Below are 18,739 nucleotides of genomic sequence, written 5' to 3'. Positions count from 1 at the left end.
AGGCTTTTTATAATTTTTGAAACTTCTTGGATCTATAAAAAGAGGAGAGCGTGTGACCTTTCTGTCATTGAATTTCGTGATTAAAAAAGAGAGAAAAACTCTTGCTTTTTTCTCCCATCTTCATGCGATTTGAAGATACTTCCATATGATTTGGAAGAAAGATTGGTGCGAAGCTAATCTTCATCAACGGAGGTGTGAGGTCTCCATCTATTCCCACACCATCTTCTCTTTTCTTCCTCATCTAGGTATTTTCTTCAGGTTCTTCATTCTCCCCATCACATATTTTCTTCTTCTCCCAAACCCTACCTTCCCATACCCATACCCATCCACAATCCAAACCCTAACCCTAAACCTAAAATTCCCAATTTTTCTACTTTCCCAAATTACCCAAACCCTAATTTTCACCCTATGTTGTATTAGGTTTTCTATTTTGAAATAGACTATACCCTATGCTAATTGGATGTCCCTACATCCATGCTAATTGGATGTCCCTACATCCATTAGATCATAGTTTCTTTTTATTTAATGATCTTGTGTTACAATGTTGGTAGCTTAGGTCAGGATTATGCATGATTTTCTTTTGATTTTCATGATATTTGTGATGAGTATAGCGACGTTGTGTTTTTTTGTTAAATATCTTAGTTCGGTTATTTGATCTCACATGTTACTTAGTTCATGCATCGGTCCTGCATCAGTGATCCTATCTTGAGGAATTATCTCCGTAGTGACCCCATAGAATAATCCTTCATAAGAGCCCTTTCCAACATATTGAGAAAGATTCCCTTGGCAACTAGTGGGATCCGGTTGATGCCTGTGAGTGAGGGAGGCATGGGTTATCTGTTCCATTTTCTATGTATTCCATGACACTGTGACTTAATAGTTGTTTTTTTTTCCATGAAAATTGATCCCAGCATTGAGCTAATTTTGCACCGTGTGCAAAAGGTGTTAAGCATGTTGTAATGGTGTCTCCCACTTGATACATGATTAGAATGACCTAGGCGTCCAGATTAACACATGTAGAGGTGCATGTGGAGGGTGCATAAACTGATCCTATCATGAGGAGTTATCTTCATGGTGACCTCATAGGATTAATCCTTCATTAGAGCCCTTTCTGAGATGGTGAGAATGATTACTTTGACAATGTCATAGTTCAGATGTTTTTCACCAATCTGTTGACATTTCTATCACACGAGATGCCCCAGATAGTTGGAAGGAAAGTAAATGTGCAAAAACTGACCCCACAAATGCCAATGATCAGTAACCAAATTAGTAAAATTTGCACTGTTAAAACTATTAACCATTTGAAAAAAAGAGATGCTCCGGTGCTCTCACAGAACTATAAGTTAATGTGCTCCTTGTTGCATCAGTTCATTTAGACAGTTCGATCAGTTGATCTGAACTGGTCCAGAATAAGGATACTGTGCATAAATATCATTGATCCAATGATCCAATTCATTATTGATTTGGCCTTATTTTCTACACGCATCCTTTTTCTGAGCCATGGACGGGATGGCTACAATTGCTAACAAAAGTGATTCTTTAGATTCATAAGCAATCCATGATGGTTTCTAACAAATAAACGGATCAAATTGTTGATGAGATATATTTTCATGTAAATGATCTTGACTGTCCATATTAAAGACCATTGATTGAATGGTTGATATCTGTTAAATTGGTGTGATGCTTGCATGGTTGGCCCATGAAATGTGCATTGGGCCTAGTGAACAGTCAACAGTCGAGATCAATGGATTGGATAATCCAAGAATCGCAATGTAAATAAATGCAGCTAGGATAACTGTTACTTATAGTGCTTTGAGAGCATTGGAGCATTTCTCTAAAAATAATGGCTTTATCCATCTAGCTCAACTATACTAAATAAAAGATTACTGTTTAAAAAAAAAACAACTAAGAGATTATAGGAAGCTTCATTTGGTTCATCATGGAAAATGCATGATCTTAATGTGGGTGAAGGAAGTAATGCATTTCAGCTTCTCCAACCAAAAAAAAAAAAAAAAAAAGAAAAAAAGAAGAAGAAAAAAAGTTGGTCTCTGGAGGAGGATGTTGTCTTTTTACACCAACCACGTCCAATTCAAGGCTTTTGGGTGATGGAGTAGAGGCTTCAAATATTTATGCAGGGTTGGGCCGCTGTTATTTAACATAAACTTTTGATGGACTCCAATACTTCTGATCTCTTTGTGGGACCAATATCCTTCAAGGCATGACCAGTGGTGGTATGAACCCATGACAAATTAGATGCTAGATGGAATGGGGATACAATAGTCTCTAACTGGGAAATATGTTCTCTTGCCCTCCTATAAACAGAGTGAACTTACGAGGCAAACTCATCTCCCGCACGCATGTACAACCAAACCGTAATGTGTTGCCCATGCCTAAATCTCGAAAGGTTCATTAAATATTCAAGGTTGAATAAATTCTGATTTGAAGATATTTTGTAGGGACTGCCATGCTAGGCATCTGGTTTCATTAGGGCAGCATTGAGGGCAAGTCTCATTAAGCAAGTTTTGGTTGGAGTGATCCATTTCTTTGTTAGAGATAGAAATACTAGGGTGAGTTCCTCACCAGCTGGAGTGTGCCAAGTTCTTTTATTGTGGCAGTAATAACCTGCTTTTATGTTCAATACTCAAGTGACTAATTCGGTCACTATATTTCCTTATGGTTCTTTCCTTCTCCGGAGTTCGATTTCTTCACTTCTTTTGCCCGACACGTAATTTCATGCGATCATAGTTAAACAAGGTAAAGAATACTTATTATTGGTGTAAGCATGTTCTGAAGTTGGTACCTCCTGTTTGTTGAAGAAGTATCTGTTGCACGATCCTTACCTTTTTTTTTTTCATTTGTCAGTCATGTTATGGTTTCAATGCTGTAATGTATCTTGTCTTTTGTACCGTGGTTCTATTCTAATTCATTTCTTGTATCAGCATTTCTTTTATAGTAGGCATTTGGTTGCAGCTGCAAAATGAATTGTGCATGTATGACATGTCCATTGACTACCTATTGTTTTGTGCCCTCAGGCCATACTGGAGATGCTATTTCCCAAATACCCAAGCTATCATATATGTTGTTGATTCGAGTGACGTTGACAGACTAGTAACAGCCAAAGAAGAATTTCATGCTATCTTGGAGGTATGCATATAGTTTATTTTTATCTATAAATTAAGGGTCCTTTTGGATGTATTTTCAACTTTGGACTATCGAATGCAGAGGATACCCACAATGGTTGTTTCCTCGAAAACAAATCTGACGGGTTTTTTGGGCCCATGTATTTGTAGCCTAAATCGTTGGGTGGGTGCCAAACAATTATTTGTGGCAAAACGTGGGTTTCATCTCCAAAACCTTAACACTGTCCAACTGGGCCCTAAACTTTGTTTGGTGACTTCCTCATTAGGCATTGTAGACATCATGCCGTCACGGACAATGTATTCCATAATGGTAACCGTGGCTGTAATGGCCACCACCATTAAGTTATTGTACGGACCATAACAGCCATTATGGACTTTTTTTTTTAGTTAAAAAAAAAAAAACAACCTGTATTGGTCTCGTAGCGGGCTGTTAAGGGTCAAATTTTCTGTAACGGCACTCCATAATGCGTAATGGATGCCATCGTTATTGTTACATAACAGCCGTTACACCCCCACAACGGCCGTTATGGCATACCATGGTTACTGAGGTCTACTAATGATACAATGCATGATAAGCTTGTACCATTCTATGTTGCTTCATGGCCAATTAGATTCTTGAACGAAGAGAAATTGCTGATTATATACAAGTCGACTGCCACTTAGGAACCATTCATGGTATTTTCTTTGATTAACTTTGTGGAAAATGAAGTAAGGCGGTTTTTAAGTCAGTCATAGTAGAGTTCATTTTTAACTCCAAGACGAGAAAAAGAAATATAATTGAAAAATCTGTTAGCTTGTGTAGAGATATTAAGGCTCTTCCCTCATATTTCTTGTGGTTTTAATGCTTTATGATGCAGTGCTTCTAGGTTTAGTCCACCCTTTGTTCCGCATTCTAGAGAAGGGAATAAGATGAAGTAAATTACCAATCTCCTCCCAGAAATTAATATGGGGACCACCATTCAAAAATGAATAATAATTGATAATGTGGGGATCAGACCGCCCCACCAATGCTATAAAAGGCATCTATAAAGCAGACTGCAATTTATGTGGTGGATTAATTTCCAATTTACCCTTCCTTTCTTACATGAGTTAAAAGATGGAGAAAGATTCCAACCCTTTTCTCTTTCATCTCTCCTATGAGGAATGTGAATGGGACTTGCTTAGCTGAGACGAGAAGATGTTTCATGGCAGAACTGCCAACAACGATGAACAATGGTGTGACTGTGTGAGATCTAATCCATTCATCAGGTGGTTGCACCACATGGACATGCATGTTCCAGAAAGGACGGTAAACTCATTCAGTGGGTCACATGTAAGTTTAATGCGAACTGTCATTTTTTCCTGTCCATTTCCTCGTATTTGTGTGGCCCGCCTGATGAATGGTCCAATCTTGTGGATGTATGCCATGAGGTCCCTTCTCAATCTCAAGGTACATGTGGTGGACATGTTTGAGAATCTGTACCTTCCAAATCTAAAGCCCTTTTGTGGATGGAGGGAACCCAAAAACCACACTGATCTAATGACAGCTATCTAATGTACGGGTGCAGTTACAATGATCAGCTGCCCAAACTCAATGGGAGAAATCAGATGCTTAAGATTATCCATTATATGATTTAAATGTCATGCTCCATCCACAATGGGATCCAATATCTGGCAATTTGGCTGTTTGCAGATGTGTGATCCAGCAAAATATCTGTCTTCTCCCAGTTATATTCTTACATTTTCAGGACTAAGCTTATGCCTGGCTTATGTTGGCAAATGATTCATACTTCCTTTATTGGTGTGCTGCACAACACGTGTTGTATAGCCTGAAGAATAGTCTCATTATTAGTAACTAAGCTCCTGGTGCTTGTCTAAACTCTAGAACTGTTATTTGTAGTGTGCTGTTGTAAACTCTATAACTGTTTTTGAGGTTCAAGTGGACATATGGAAGGCTGATTATCATTTATCTTTTGGCAGGAGGAAGAGCTTAAAGGTGCAGTTGTCCTCATTTATGCAAACAAGCAGGTCACCACCATTTCTCATTGCCAATCTTTTAGGAAAAGCTGAAAGTTTCCCTTAGTACTTTTTTTGCTTCAATGGTTTTTATTTTATTGCTTCTGATGATGGAATCATCTATTAATGTTTGAACTTAGTTTCTCACTGAATTGATTGATTTTCAGGAAATCTCTTTGGATAAGAGCTTAAACAAGCTTTCTGTTGATGGAGTCCTTTACATTAGCATGCAATATGTGTATATTATTTATCCAGATTTTGAAGATTGGTCCTGAAGCTTTTTTCTCCACTTTAACTGTATCTGATGTGTGTATTCACTATTTTTGTCATTTGTGTTTGGATGCTCTATTATTCAGTTATATCCCCCTCCTTGTGATTTACCCGATGCGCGTGGTTGACGGGTGATCATGTGCATCCGCAGGGAATAGTCTCGCCTCAAAGGGGGGCACGGACACCCCATTGTCATTAAAATAAATAAATTTTATTAGAAAAAGGCCGAGGCCAAAAAAAAAAAAAAAAAACCTAAAAAGAAAGCGAGAAAATACAACCAGGACCCATTACAACTCTGACCACCTATCAGGAAACTAAGCAAGAACTAAAATCTTAGTTGCTTGTGCTCGTAACATTCAATTTCGCCCTATTGAACACTTCTAAGAGACCACTCCTACGATTTCTGAAACAACGATTGTTTCTTTCCAATCATACACACCATAACCCTGCTAGTAAACATAGATGCCAAACCTGCTTTGTGACTTTACCTTTGCCCCCTCCATGCCAAGCTAGAAAGAACCAATTAATTGAGCTTGGAACGACCCATGCAAGTCCAAAGAGTTTGAAAAAGCCAACCCAAAACTTTGAAGCAAAGGAACATTGGATGAAAAGATAATCGACTGATTCCTCATCTTGGAGGAATGTGAGAAGGTCTCAAGTCAACCGGTTAGACTTCAAGTAACCCTCCACCTAGAGAATAACATCGAACATTTCATGTCTGTGCAACATTCAACTCATCCAATAGGTTGTCCTCATCCTGGCGGCCATCTTGTGTAAAAATTAGGCACATCCACTCAGCAAGCTGATCACACGTTTATGTTGTTATTGACCAATGGAGGAACTTGTTTTCTATATCATGCCCCACTTGATGGGTAGATGGGGCTGATTTTTGAACAAGGTGATCCTCATGGCTGGCCCAACGTATGGGAAGGGTTGGATGCCACATGCATAGGATAGAATGGAAGTTATTCGCTAGGTGGGCTATAAATTGTGGTCCAACCAGTTGGACTTGAGGCCTTTTCTACATACATAATCCCATGAAAGTAGTAAGTGAGTCTAGACTTAAGGCTTATGATGATCTTTACAATAGTTTGGGGACAAGAAGGTGACAGAGATGCCTCAAACTTGCAAAAATGAGAGAGGAGAAGGGTATGGACCTAGATCATGTTAGATGCATTAAGAGCGATAACTAGAGGGTACTAGTCAAGAAATATGAGATCAATGAAAGGTGGAGAAGCTATTTTCAGAACTTATTAAATGACGCCCACTCAGAAAGTATAGGGATTGAAAGAACCATGAACTCAAATGACATCGGAGACCATAGATGCTATCGTATGATTAGAATATCTGAAGTGAAAGAAGCTTCAAGAAAGATAAATATAGGAAAGGCGCTTGGACCAAATTGTATACTAATAGAGGTCTAGAAGTGTATGGGAGATACCTTGTTGATTTGGTTGACAAAGTTGTTTAACAAGATTGTAATATCAAAGAAAATGCTAGATGAGTGGAGGAAAAGTACTGTGGCCCCTATTTATAGAATAAAGGAGACATACAAAGCTATGTACAAAGTATTGTGGGATTAAACTTATGAGCCATACTATAAAACTTTGGGAGAGACTGATTGAGGAAAGACTAAGGCACGGGATGATATATCAGAACATCAGTTTGGTTCCATGCCAGTGAGGTCTATTACTGAAACTATTTTCGTACTTGACTCTTTTTTATTTTTTTTGAAAGACAAATTCCTACTTGGACAATTGATGGACAGATATAGGAAGAGGAGAAAGGATCTTCACAAGTCTTTATTGATCTGTAAAAAGCTTAAAGTAGGGTCCTTAGAGTTAATTTGGTGGGTGTTGGGAAAGAAAAGAGTTTCAAGAGGATATATTAACAAATGTGAGGACCACTAGTGGGGAGACAAGTGAGTTCCCAATTATTGTAGGCTTCCATGAAGGGTCAGCATTGAGCCTATACCTTTTTGCATTGTTTATGGATGAGTTAATGAGGCATTTGCAGGAAGAGATCCCATGGCATATGTTGTTTGCAAGTGATATAGTTTTGATTGACAAGATGAGGGAGGGCATAAACACCAAGCTAGATTTATGGAGGGGTTCTTTAGAATCTAAAAGATCTAAAATTAGTCCGATAAAAACAGAGTATGTGGGGTGCAAGTAACAATAGGAGTGGAAATGGGGAATTAGTTAAAGATTGCTTACTGAGAAGTTTTCCTAAATGACCACTTTCGATATCTTCCAGTCGATAATTCTGAGTGGATGGATTGAGAAGGATGTTGCCCATAGAATTCAAGCTGGTGGAAGAATCGGAGATCTGCCTTTGAAGTTTTATGTGATCGTCTGACAACAATAAGACCGACCATGCTTTATGGGACATAATGTTGGGTAGTTAAAGGAACAACATGTCATTGCTGGGTGTAGCTGAAATGAGGATGTTGAGACTTGAGATGGATAAGCGACAAGACAAAGAAGGATAGAAATAGAGATGAATGCATACTAGGGAACTTAGGAGTAGCACCGATAGGTAATAAGATGAGGGAAAGTAGACTTAGATGGTTTGCTCATGTGCAATAGATACCAAGAACTGCTCTGGTTAGGAGTGAGTTGCTAAAAGTTGAAGGCTCTATAAGTGCAAGGGGAAAGCCCAAAACGATGTGGGTGGAGGTAGTAAGAAAAGACTTGACGACTGATGGTTTAACGAAGTTACGGCCCACGGTAGAGTGGAATGGTGGAATAGGATTAATGTAGCTGATCCTAATTAATTGGGGATAAGGCTTTGATGATGATGATGCCTTATCCCAATTGGGTTCGGTAGAGAGAGGGAGAAGGGAGGGAGGGAAGGAGAGACAACTTCAATTAGCTGGACCATAAGTTATCGTCCACCTAACGAATAAAGGTTGGCCCCCTTTTGAAGTCTGCCTAGTGCAAAAATCAACCCTATCTACTCATCAGGTGGGCCACATCATAGAAAATAATGTCTACTTATTTAAATAGCAATATACAAGCGTGATCCACTAGATGAGTGGATATGGGCGGTTTTTACACAAGGAAATTCTATCGTGGGGCCAATCCATTGGTCAGGTTGGATGTCTCATGCAGTTAATAGGTTGGAAGTCATCTGTTGAGTGGACCGTAACTTGTGGTCCAACTGTTTGGACTTAAGACCTTCTCACATATACATACACACATACTAATGCATGGGCATTTTCACACCGAGCTCGAGTGGGGTGGCCTGTAAGATGCAGGGGCACACTTGGGGTGGGTAGCCCATGTGAGGTGGGTGGCTTGTGTGAGGCGCTACCCATGTGATGTGGGGCCCATGAGCAGGTTCGGCCGATGTCCTAATCCATGCGATGTGGGGCTTGGGCTATGAGATAAAGGGATTCATTCTCCATGCTTTATCAGTTCGAGCTTTTAGAGCAAGTGGTTAGTTTTCCTGCATCAAATTGGTATCAGAATGGAATGTCCCGTGTTCAAGAATCCTCACTGGGGCCCCTTGGGGTGGGTGGCCCGTGTGAGGTGGGTGGCTCGTGTGAGGTGGTACCCATGTGATGTGGGGCCTTGGCTATGAGATGAAGGGATTAATTTGCCATTCTCTATCAATTCGAGCTTTTAGAGCAAGTGGTTAGTTGTCCTGCATCACATACCTACATGTGCGCGCGCGTGCACATGTTCTCAGCTTGCCATTCGGTTTGTGTTCCACTCGATGTTGTATCTATACCCCCTGTATTCAATTTCAAGAGAATTTCTTTTAGTTGTAGAGTTTTCTATTCTACTTGTGTTCACAATCTTTGTATCATACTTCGTGACTCAAGCTTCTCTCCATGCATTTGTTTTTTTTTTTTCTCTCTATATTTATCAACTGCCCCAGTTACATGTTTTCCTGTTCCATCTGTTCAATTTTCTATACAATATACCTTTCAGAAAAAATAAAACTAAAAATGCTATACAATACTATCTTTGTATGGCAACCAAGTTTTAGTTGCAGTATTAATATCCGGTGTCCGTAGATGCCGATTGGGATAGGTTAATCTGTTTTCAGGTTTGTCATTATCTCCAATATATCATCCATACTAAGTTTATTTTCTATAAGATCTTCCAATGATTTCACTGTATTTTTGTAACTTGTCAAATTGATCTTCTGTTTGCCTTTATTGTTTTCTTGAGATGAATCTTGCTGTGAAAATTCTTATCTTTTGGCATTTGATTTACCTAAAGTTTTAGTTGTTTCCTTTACACTGCCATGCAGGATCTCCCTGGTGCACTTGATGATGCTGCTGTAACTGAGGCGTTAGAATTGCACAAGATCAAAAGCCGTCAGTGGGCAATTTTTAGAACTTCTGCTATTAAAGGGGAAGGCCTCTTTGAAGGCTTGGACTGGTAAAGCTCAGCTACCCATTCACAGTTCGGACTGTCAGTTTAGATTTAAATTAAGATTGAACACACAGACACACAGACACGCTTTTTTATGGATTGCGCATCGGAGAAATGCTAATGTGCAGATCACATCTTAGAATTTTGTCCAGCTCCTTCCTCGCGTTACTCATGGAAAACATGTGTGTTAATAGGGACTATTGATTTGGTGACCCACCATGTAGATAGGTCTTTTCCCAAAATGCAATTGGTTGAACTGTGGTAGCAATGCAATCAGTGGCCTGCAAAAGGAACAGTTACAGAAATGCTCGACATTCAACCAGAAAACTCATGACTGAGGGTTCAGAGTGGTCAAATCACTGTGATTTTTGGCCTATAGCCGGATCATGGAATGAACCATCAGATCAACAGTCCGGTTCACCACACATTAGTCATGTGTACCGTGAGGATGCTGCATAGAACTTCTATCAAGCAAGATGCATTTTTTCAATTTTTTTTCCTTTCTTTCTGAAGGATGACAATTTATTGATGAGGCAGCAAAGCCACAAAAGAATACAAAGAACAAAAGTAAAAAAGAGAACTTACAATGCAGACCCATCTTAACTAGACAGATTACAATCGCAAAGGTTCGCTATGACTGGAACCCATCCTTTAACCAAGGACCTCGCTCTAAGGGACACTCCCCTAGAATTCCCTAAGACATCCTTAAAACATTTGTTGTTTCTTTCACCTCAAATCATCATTTTACATTTTCAATTAAACCACAAGCCAACTTTCATGGCTACATAGCTCCGTTCAAGAGTTTTGGATGCGTCCTTTGCATGTGTGAATCATCAGATCAACGGTAGCAGTAAATTTAGCTACATAGAACTTCGCATGTACTCTAGAACACATGCCTCAGTCAGTAGAGAGGGCAGGTAGGTTGAAAGCTGTAATTCCCAAGTGTTTTTTTACTATAAAGGATCAAGGACATCAACGACCGGCAAAAATGTCCGATTTTTCTGTAACTCACACCAATTTGTATTTATGGTGATTTTATGTAACAGTTTCAAGTGAACTCTGGATTTTGATTGTATTCAAAATAATTGGCATAAGTATATGCATTAGGATTTGTTTGGATGCACGTCACCAGGAGTCATGTCAGTCGACTGAGTCCGGACCGAGTCATTTTCACGAGGAAGTTTCCCAGTGACTTGGCTCGACATCTCACTGAGTCAAGTTGGGTCATTTGACTTTCAAGTTGAGCGAGTTTTGGAACTATGGGCTCTGTCCATTTTATAGGGCAATTGATACTAGATGGTGAGAACTATTGAATTGGTTAGATTAGCCTCCCCCAAGTGTCACCCTCACAAGAGCGAGTTTTCCAGTGACTTAGTTCAACATCTCACCGAGTCAAGTTGGCCTGGTTGAGTTCAAGTCAAGTCTGTTAGTTTTAGAACAATGGGCTCTGTCCATTTTATAGGCATTCGATCGGATGGGTCAGAACAGTCCAAAGGGTGTAATTCCTACGCCTCTTCTATCTTCCTCTCTCTCAGTGTCCCCCTCATGAGAGGAAGCTTCCTAGTGACTTAGCTCAACATCTCGCTAAGTCAAGTTGGCTTGGCTGAGTTTCGAGTTGAGTCATAGAGTTTTCGAACTATGGGCTCCTTGCTGTCCAAAAGGTGCGATTCCTCCATTCAAAACATCATGGATGAGGCATGCATTCATGCTAATCCACAGATTGCTGAAGCCTAATAGAAAACAAAATGATTGCTTACTGTTGCAGGCTGAGCAATACTCTCAAGTCTGGTGGTGGCTAAAATGTCGGAGAAGAATTGAAGCACTTGTAATTGCTTTCCAGCCAATCCATGAGTGATGAAGAAAAGATATCGGTAATATTGCATCGGTGACGTTTTTTACTAGATTGGTGTTAAATCAGTGGGACCCATCTTATTTTTCGAGACAAAATGGTTCAATATATATCCTTCTCATATACACTACACTGTAACATTGTGGTTTAAAATGTTAGATTGTATGCCTCAGTCACAGCGTGGAGTTCAGGTAAAAGCGGTAACTCCCGAGTGTTTCTCAGACTACAAAAGGATCAAGGACATCATCTACTGGCCATAATGCCCAATTTTAGCTATAACTTGCACTGACTTCTATCAATGGTGACCTTAGTTTCGGTACAGTTCTACTAATGCACTCTAGAAATTCAGCTACGATTGGCATATATGCATGCATTAGTGTTTGGGTGACTGAATTGAATTCAATTGGAAATGGAATTGGCAGTATTCATGTTTGTGAGTGACTAGGCTTCAAATTACAGTTTGGGTCCCTTTGAGGTTGGACCAGAAAAGCATGCAATTGAAATTCAGAGGTCCCTCTTCCTCATTGTGAATGGTAGCAAACATCACTGGAATGGCCATTCATTCGATTCAGTTGCGCATCCAAACACGTATCCATCCGAGAAATGTTCACATACCAATGTGGTATGGGAACTCTAACATACAACTTTTTAAATTATTTTTGCTATTGTGACGCTCAAGTGGAATCAAATTTTCCAAGTGGTTGAAATGGTGGCCATGACATGAAGATTGAGTTGGAATGATCCACCCATTAGGTGGGCCACACATGTACTTTGAGTTGGATTGTCGGCTGTCCACTAGCTTCAATGGCGTATTGTGCCTGATGAACGGATCATCCTTATTTTGACCTTGGTGACCTTCATGATGCGTCCCAAGATTTGCACGGCTCGTCTATCATAAAAAAAGTGATGGTGGGAAGGAACTGTTGTATGTTAAAGTTCCCATGCAACTTTCTACATGAGCATCTCTCTATCCACCTGAGCGCATACATGCATATCATTCACAAACATTTCTTTCATTGTTTTGCAAATTCACAGCTGAAACTCATCGCAGAAGAGTAAACCCAGGTGGGGCACGCCATGTGAATTGAGAGAGAGGTTTTACAAATGATTCAAATTGATTCCTGTGGTGTGGCCTGAGTTTTGGGCGTGTACGAATGAACATGAGACAGATTGCCTGATGCACGGTTTGAAATTCACACAAACACACCGGAACTCACATATATTAATACAAGATTACTCCCCAAAGATCCAATTGGTAAATCAGCTGGGCCTAACAGATTAGGCATGTGATGACCATGATCAGGCCCAGATAGAATAAGTGTCGTTAGTTCTCGTATTTATTTTGCAGGAATCTTTCTTTTCATATTGATTGAACATGTTTTTGTGCCCAGGATGGTGGGCCCTGAGGAGATTTTTGGCTTGGCCCGCCAAATGGCGAACACCCAATACCAGACATGTTGAAGGTGGGGCGGTGGATCCAGATTGTTCCTCTCGTAGCTCGTGTCTAGGGTTGTTCGTGGCCTGAGGTGGGGCGGTGGATCCAGATTTTGAACTATTCGGTGGGCCTGATGGCCTGGGCATCATCAAAATTTTGATTTAGGCTTGCTCTGAACTTGGCCTATTGACAGCCCTACCTGCGGCCATGTATGGGACATTTGAAAATCCACAATGGAAACAGTGATCTTTGAATTCATGGCTGAGAGAAAATGGATTCAAAGGGAGTAACTGATGGTTTGGATTGTTTGTTCAGCATGATTTTCAACCAAGAGCCATCTATCTCTCAATGGGACCCAGAGGTTATCCACCACCCACCTGCTGCATGTAAGGTAATGGGGAAACGAATGTCTCTTGTGATCAAGCACACCAAGGGCCTAATCCGTAAGCATGGCAATGGAACAGGTAGCCTGCCCGACCCATCTATCCCATTTGAATCCTCGGTTAGGCAACCCGTCTTTCTTGAATGTAGACCGTTGGTTTCATTCCTCTGGAACGTCTATTTCTTTGTGATGTGTCCCACTTGATCAATGAATAGATTAGGAAAATTCAAGTTGCAAATAGGGATTTTTATCAATTTTTGGGCTGGGTTGGGTCTTGTTACCTGCTGTGCTAGGTTCATGCAGGCTTGGGCCTTTCTCTTCATTTTAGCTCAGTCCAGTTCATTTCAATCCCTACCCATCCGCCCCAGGATTCAAAGACTACTAGTTTGAAGTGGGTCGCATTGTCCACTATTCCTGGCTGTAAATTCAGGCCATCCACTCATCAAGTGGGCCAAGCACATGCACTGAATGTTGTTTGTAAACATTGGGTTATCTTTCTCCAACTATCCATTTTGTCATATACATGTATGCCACCTGATGAGTGGTCCAGATCTCTCACAGATGCAAACGCGAATGCCACTCCAGGTGAATTGTGCATGATAAGAGCAACTCATCAGGGCCGTAGCTGATCCGTCGAATAATCTAATGGTCCATTCCTTCGGATTCGATTGGCCTCCTAATGAGCACAGTGGCCTAACCTTTTTGAGATGGGCCCGTAGATAGTGAAATACTCCTAACGAACGGCCTGGATCAAGCACATGTATTCTACCGTTGTCACGTATGCTTGTTGGTGCGATTCTAACTAGCTCATTCGAGTACACTCGAGTAATAAGATCACAATGGATGAGGAATACAGTGTCTATGGTTTAGTGATCCTAGCCGTTGATATGATGGCTCTGCTATGGATGGACCATGCACCAATATCCACCAAGACTAAAGGATCCTACTCTTCGAATATTTGAACTTATTTTGGTTGGATGTGAACCACTATTGCATTTTCCTTATCAGCCATCTATTTTAGGTGGGCCATACCCATGCGTCAGCTAAGCCATACATACAGCTGCTGAGGCCAGTTTGGGCCAAGCTCAGGTGGACCCTATCCAACCCGACCTGCCCATCTAGCTTATCAATGGGCTATGGCAGCCCAAACCATAGTTCTAAAACTCAATGACTGAACTTGAAACTCGTCTGAGTCGACTCAGTTGCGAATTGGCTTGCTGATTCGGTCAACTTGACATGACTCAGCACCACTCAAACTGAGTCACTTGATAAGTGATTGTTTTTTCATAATAAAATATAAAAGTGCCAAATAAATTAATAGATAATAAGTAGATACAGACACATGATGCATGTATGTTTGTATGTATCCACTAACTAAACCTACGTATGTTCATGCCAGATGGGGTCGAGCCTGACCCGTTTACAGTTAAATGAGTTGGGTCGGGCCAAAAGACAATGGGTCATGGGAATTCTTAGCCTGTTTGGTAAATGGGCTTGACCCATTGCCACTCCTAGACACAATTGACAATGGGTTGGGTTCGGGTTAGGTAATAGAGTATCTGTATCCGGCCTGATCAAGTTCGGGTCTTTCAGTATCGAAGTCTTGTTCCTTAAGACCCGGATCCATATATGATCGGGTAAAGGTATCCGTTGGATTTTTGTTTTGAATTGGGTATAGGGTTAAAAAGAATGTTTACATTGCACACACATGTGTGCCTCTTTAACACATGCTTGGTATGTAAAATATTTTGCATGTAGAGTGAAATGGCAGGACATAATTCATAAAGCGGACCCAATTAGCTAGGATACGGCTTAGATGATGGCGACAATGACGACAGTGTGCATTAGGACTGAAAGTCGGGCGGGCCGGGTCGGGTTGGTGCTCAACCCTAGCCCAACTCAAGGTTCCTATATCTCAACCCAACCCAACCCAACCCAACCTCGGGTTGAAAATTCTCAACCCAAGTCCTACCCAAGTGGGCTTGGTCGGGTTGATTGGGTGGATACATGCTAATATTTTCATTATTACATTAGTCCATTATATTTCAATTGATACACAACTTATTTTTTGTACCTATGATTTTATTAATTATATATGCGGTTATTTATCATAAAGAACTTAAATTTTTTTTTTTTCTAAACAAATAAGCTAAAATATAGGACGGCAACTCCTTTAAAAGTCGTGTTGTGTAGCATGCTATTTGGGAGAGAGAAATCCAGCATATCATGGTAGCTTGTGTCATCACAAATGGTGTGGACCAATGAAACCTAGCAACACTGAAATTCCATGTGCCTTCAACACAAACAATCCACACTCAATTATAATTTATAAGTAATTTATATATATCGATCGGGTTCGGATTGGGTCGGGCAACCCAAGACCTTAGCCCAAGCCCAACCCAAGTTTTATTGGGTTGGTGTTTACATAGCTCAAGCTCGAGACCAAACCCTATGCATCCTGCCCGAGCCCAACCCAATATCAGGTCGGTCACTGGTCGGTCGGGTTGAACTCGCCTGCGTTTCAGCCCTAGTGTGCATGTGGCTTGCTAAACCTATGGTGTGGGCATGTTGTTCTGTTTTTGACAGTAAGTATGTGGGCATGTTGTTCTGTTTTTGACAGTAAGTATGTGGGCATGCTGAATTGAAATTGCAGTTCAATTTACACCGAATAATTATGCCCTCAAGCGCCAAACAGATATGTAGTGTATGATCGAGATCTGACAAGATCGGCTGCCTATTCATCTACTCGCTTAATGTGTAAATAGGATAAGACGATATTTGGAGAGTGGGATTCATCCTCTGATGATGGGTTACACCTTGCGGTTGTAAAGAATAGCTACAAAATGCCTTATCAAGTGAAGAATTGAATTCAACGTGAAAGCGTAGACTCAAATTAAAACTACAATTACAAACTACTTGATCAATACTAATGATTACACTAAGTAATGTACACATCAGGCTGGAAGTAAAGAATTATACTAAGAAATGTAATTTGCTTAGTAGGGAAAAGTATCACATTGCAGAATTTAATTGACTGATAATTGAAAGATAACGTTTGATTTAATTTGGTTGGTATGAAATGAATTTTTCCTATTAGATTCCTTTGCTATGTATACCTTTAATTTGACCATTTGAATTCTTTTCACATTCTAACAGTTACTATAATCATTCAGCATTACACAATCTTTTGAGGACATACTTGCCATCTATCCCATAACGACTCCATCATGATCGACCATCTTCAGCACCACCCGATGTATTTTAGCTATATTATTAAAAATTCCTCTCTACACATCTTTGCATATCTTCAAAAACACCATGTGAATTGATGCAGATTACATATAACTCACTTTGATTGGTTATCACGAAGAATGGAGACTGTGCGGATGAACAACTATATATATAATGATGATGATAATCACCACGTGCATGTGGCTTACTATATACATTATATTAGTAATAAAATTAATTGGACCATGATCCGATCTGGTTTAAAAAAGATAGTGGACCTGATCCGAATCCACCATGGAAGATTAGATCCGGAGTGGACCCATAAAGATTTGGCCGGGTCCACCTGCTACCCATTGACAGCTCTAGTCTTACTATTTTCTCACTTTCGTATTGTATAATGCTCGGTTGAGAGTGCACATTACTTTCGTTTTTCACCTTTCACATGTGGGGTCCACACTTTGGTGATTCCAACGGTTGATATGTTGTGATTCATCGTAGATGTTCAATGCGCCAAAAATCCTGACGATTGGAAAATCTTATTGAAAGGTTCAAGATCATGCATCAGGGAGATTTCTTAGGTGCATCGATCATACACAACGGGCCCATAATATCAACGGACGCAGTTTGGCTAGTGAAGCTGCCACTTGCCAGGTGGGTAGTGATCGGTGCTCTGTGGGCCCACCATGATGTATGTGTTTTATCCATGCCGTTCATCCATTTTTCCGTGTGATTTTAGGATTTGATCCTAAAAAATGAGGGGATCTAAATCTCGGTTGGACTACACCACAGAAAAACAGTAGTGATTGAATGTCCACCGTTAAAAACCTCTTAGGGCCCACTGTAATGTTTATTTGACGTCCAATGTTGATTAGGTCGTACAGACCGAGATGAAGGGAACAAATAAATATCAGCTTAATCTAAAACTCGTGTCCCCCAAGAAGATTTTAATGGCGGGTGTTCAATCAACACTGTTTCTTGTGATGTGGTCCATTTGAGATTTGAATCTATCTCAATTTTGGGACCATTTCATAAAATAATCTGAAAAAATAAATAGACGGCATGGATGAAACACATACATCATGGTGGGTCCCACAGATCACCGACCACTAGCCATTGGCTAGTGTCACGTTCACTAGCCAAACCGCGTCCCTGATAGCCTGAAATTTTTTTAGCACGCGTGGCCCTCCTGATATCTCTAATATAAAAAATTACAAAAATAAATAAATAAATAAATAAAATAAGAAAATGCAATATGGCACGTGTAATGGACGTGAAGAGTGGGACCTGATGGTGTAAATGGACACAATTCTTTTATAATGGTCACTAGATTTTATGAATCACTGCTAGATATTGAGTAGCGAATCAGCAAATCCAGACAAATGATGTAGTGGGCCATGCACTTAGTTGATGTGGACGTGGATAACCCTGATCACCAACATGGACCGTCCATTTGGTGGGTCCACTCTGCATAGGTTGCCTTGAGAAAAAAGAATCATGCATGGTTCAAAAACTCGTTGACTCGAATCCTCTAAACTCGGGTTGTCACAGACTCGGCCAAAGACTCGGTCGACTCAGCGAGTCAGGCAACTTGGCCGAGTTTGGTAAGTTTGGAAGGGTTTGTTTTCTAGTAACTCAAAGTCCCAGTTGCATTTACCCGTGATGAACCACCGATTGCATCATGTCCGTTGATGTTGTAGGCATCTAATGAGGATGATTACAATGGCCCACCTCATCGTTGCCTTCGGTACCGTATATCAAATTGTGATTATCCCTCTCATACATGGCACTCTTTTATGGATCAAAACCATCCAAATTGTGGGTCCCACTTTGGATGGATTATTTCTCTAAAATCACATTGATCAAGAGGGACCATGGTGTACAGTTGAATAATCTACATTTCTTTTTAAGTGGAACAAAACCCCAGCAAGATTAAAATTGGGAAATCTTTTATTTATTTATTTATTACCATCCAAATGGCAAAAGCTTAAAAATTCGCAAAGGACACAGGAAAAAGAGAAAAAGTTAAAAAAGGAAAAGAGCTCGCATACC

The 18,739-nt window shown here is 40.3% G+C and overlaps 1 protein-coding gene across 1 annotated transcript in view; it reads left to right on the top strand.

Annotated features, from left to right (window-relative positions):
* The window catches only part of LOC131217134 (ADP-ribosylation factor 1-like), a 33,345-nt gene extending 21,382 nt beyond the window's left edge, over positions 1–11,963 (top strand). Inside the window, exons 5-8 of the mRNA XM_058211909.1 lie at positions 3,033–3,144; positions 5,100–5,147; positions 9,669–9,799; positions 11,559–11,963. Of these exons, the coding sequence (XP_058067892.1) occupies positions 3,033–3,144; positions 5,100–5,147; positions 9,669–9,799; positions 11,559–11,592 (325 nt within the window). The 3' untranslated portion in view covers positions 11,593–11,963. The remainder of the gene's footprint in view (positions 1–3,032; positions 3,145–5,099; positions 5,148–9,668; positions 9,800–11,558) is intronic.
* Positions 11,964–18,739: the final 6,776 nt, after the last annotated feature.

The sequence above is a fragment of the Magnolia sinica genome, chromosome 10, assembly GCF_029962835.1.
Source record: "Magnolia sinica isolate HGM2019 chromosome 10, MsV1, whole genome shotgun sequence".
In the NCBI taxonomy this organism is placed as follows: Eukaryota; Viridiplantae; Streptophyta; class Magnoliopsida; order Magnoliales; family Magnoliaceae; genus Magnolia; species Magnolia sinica.
Note: the sequence above shows the minus strand (reverse complement) of the source record. Positions and strands in the feature narration are given on the sequence as shown.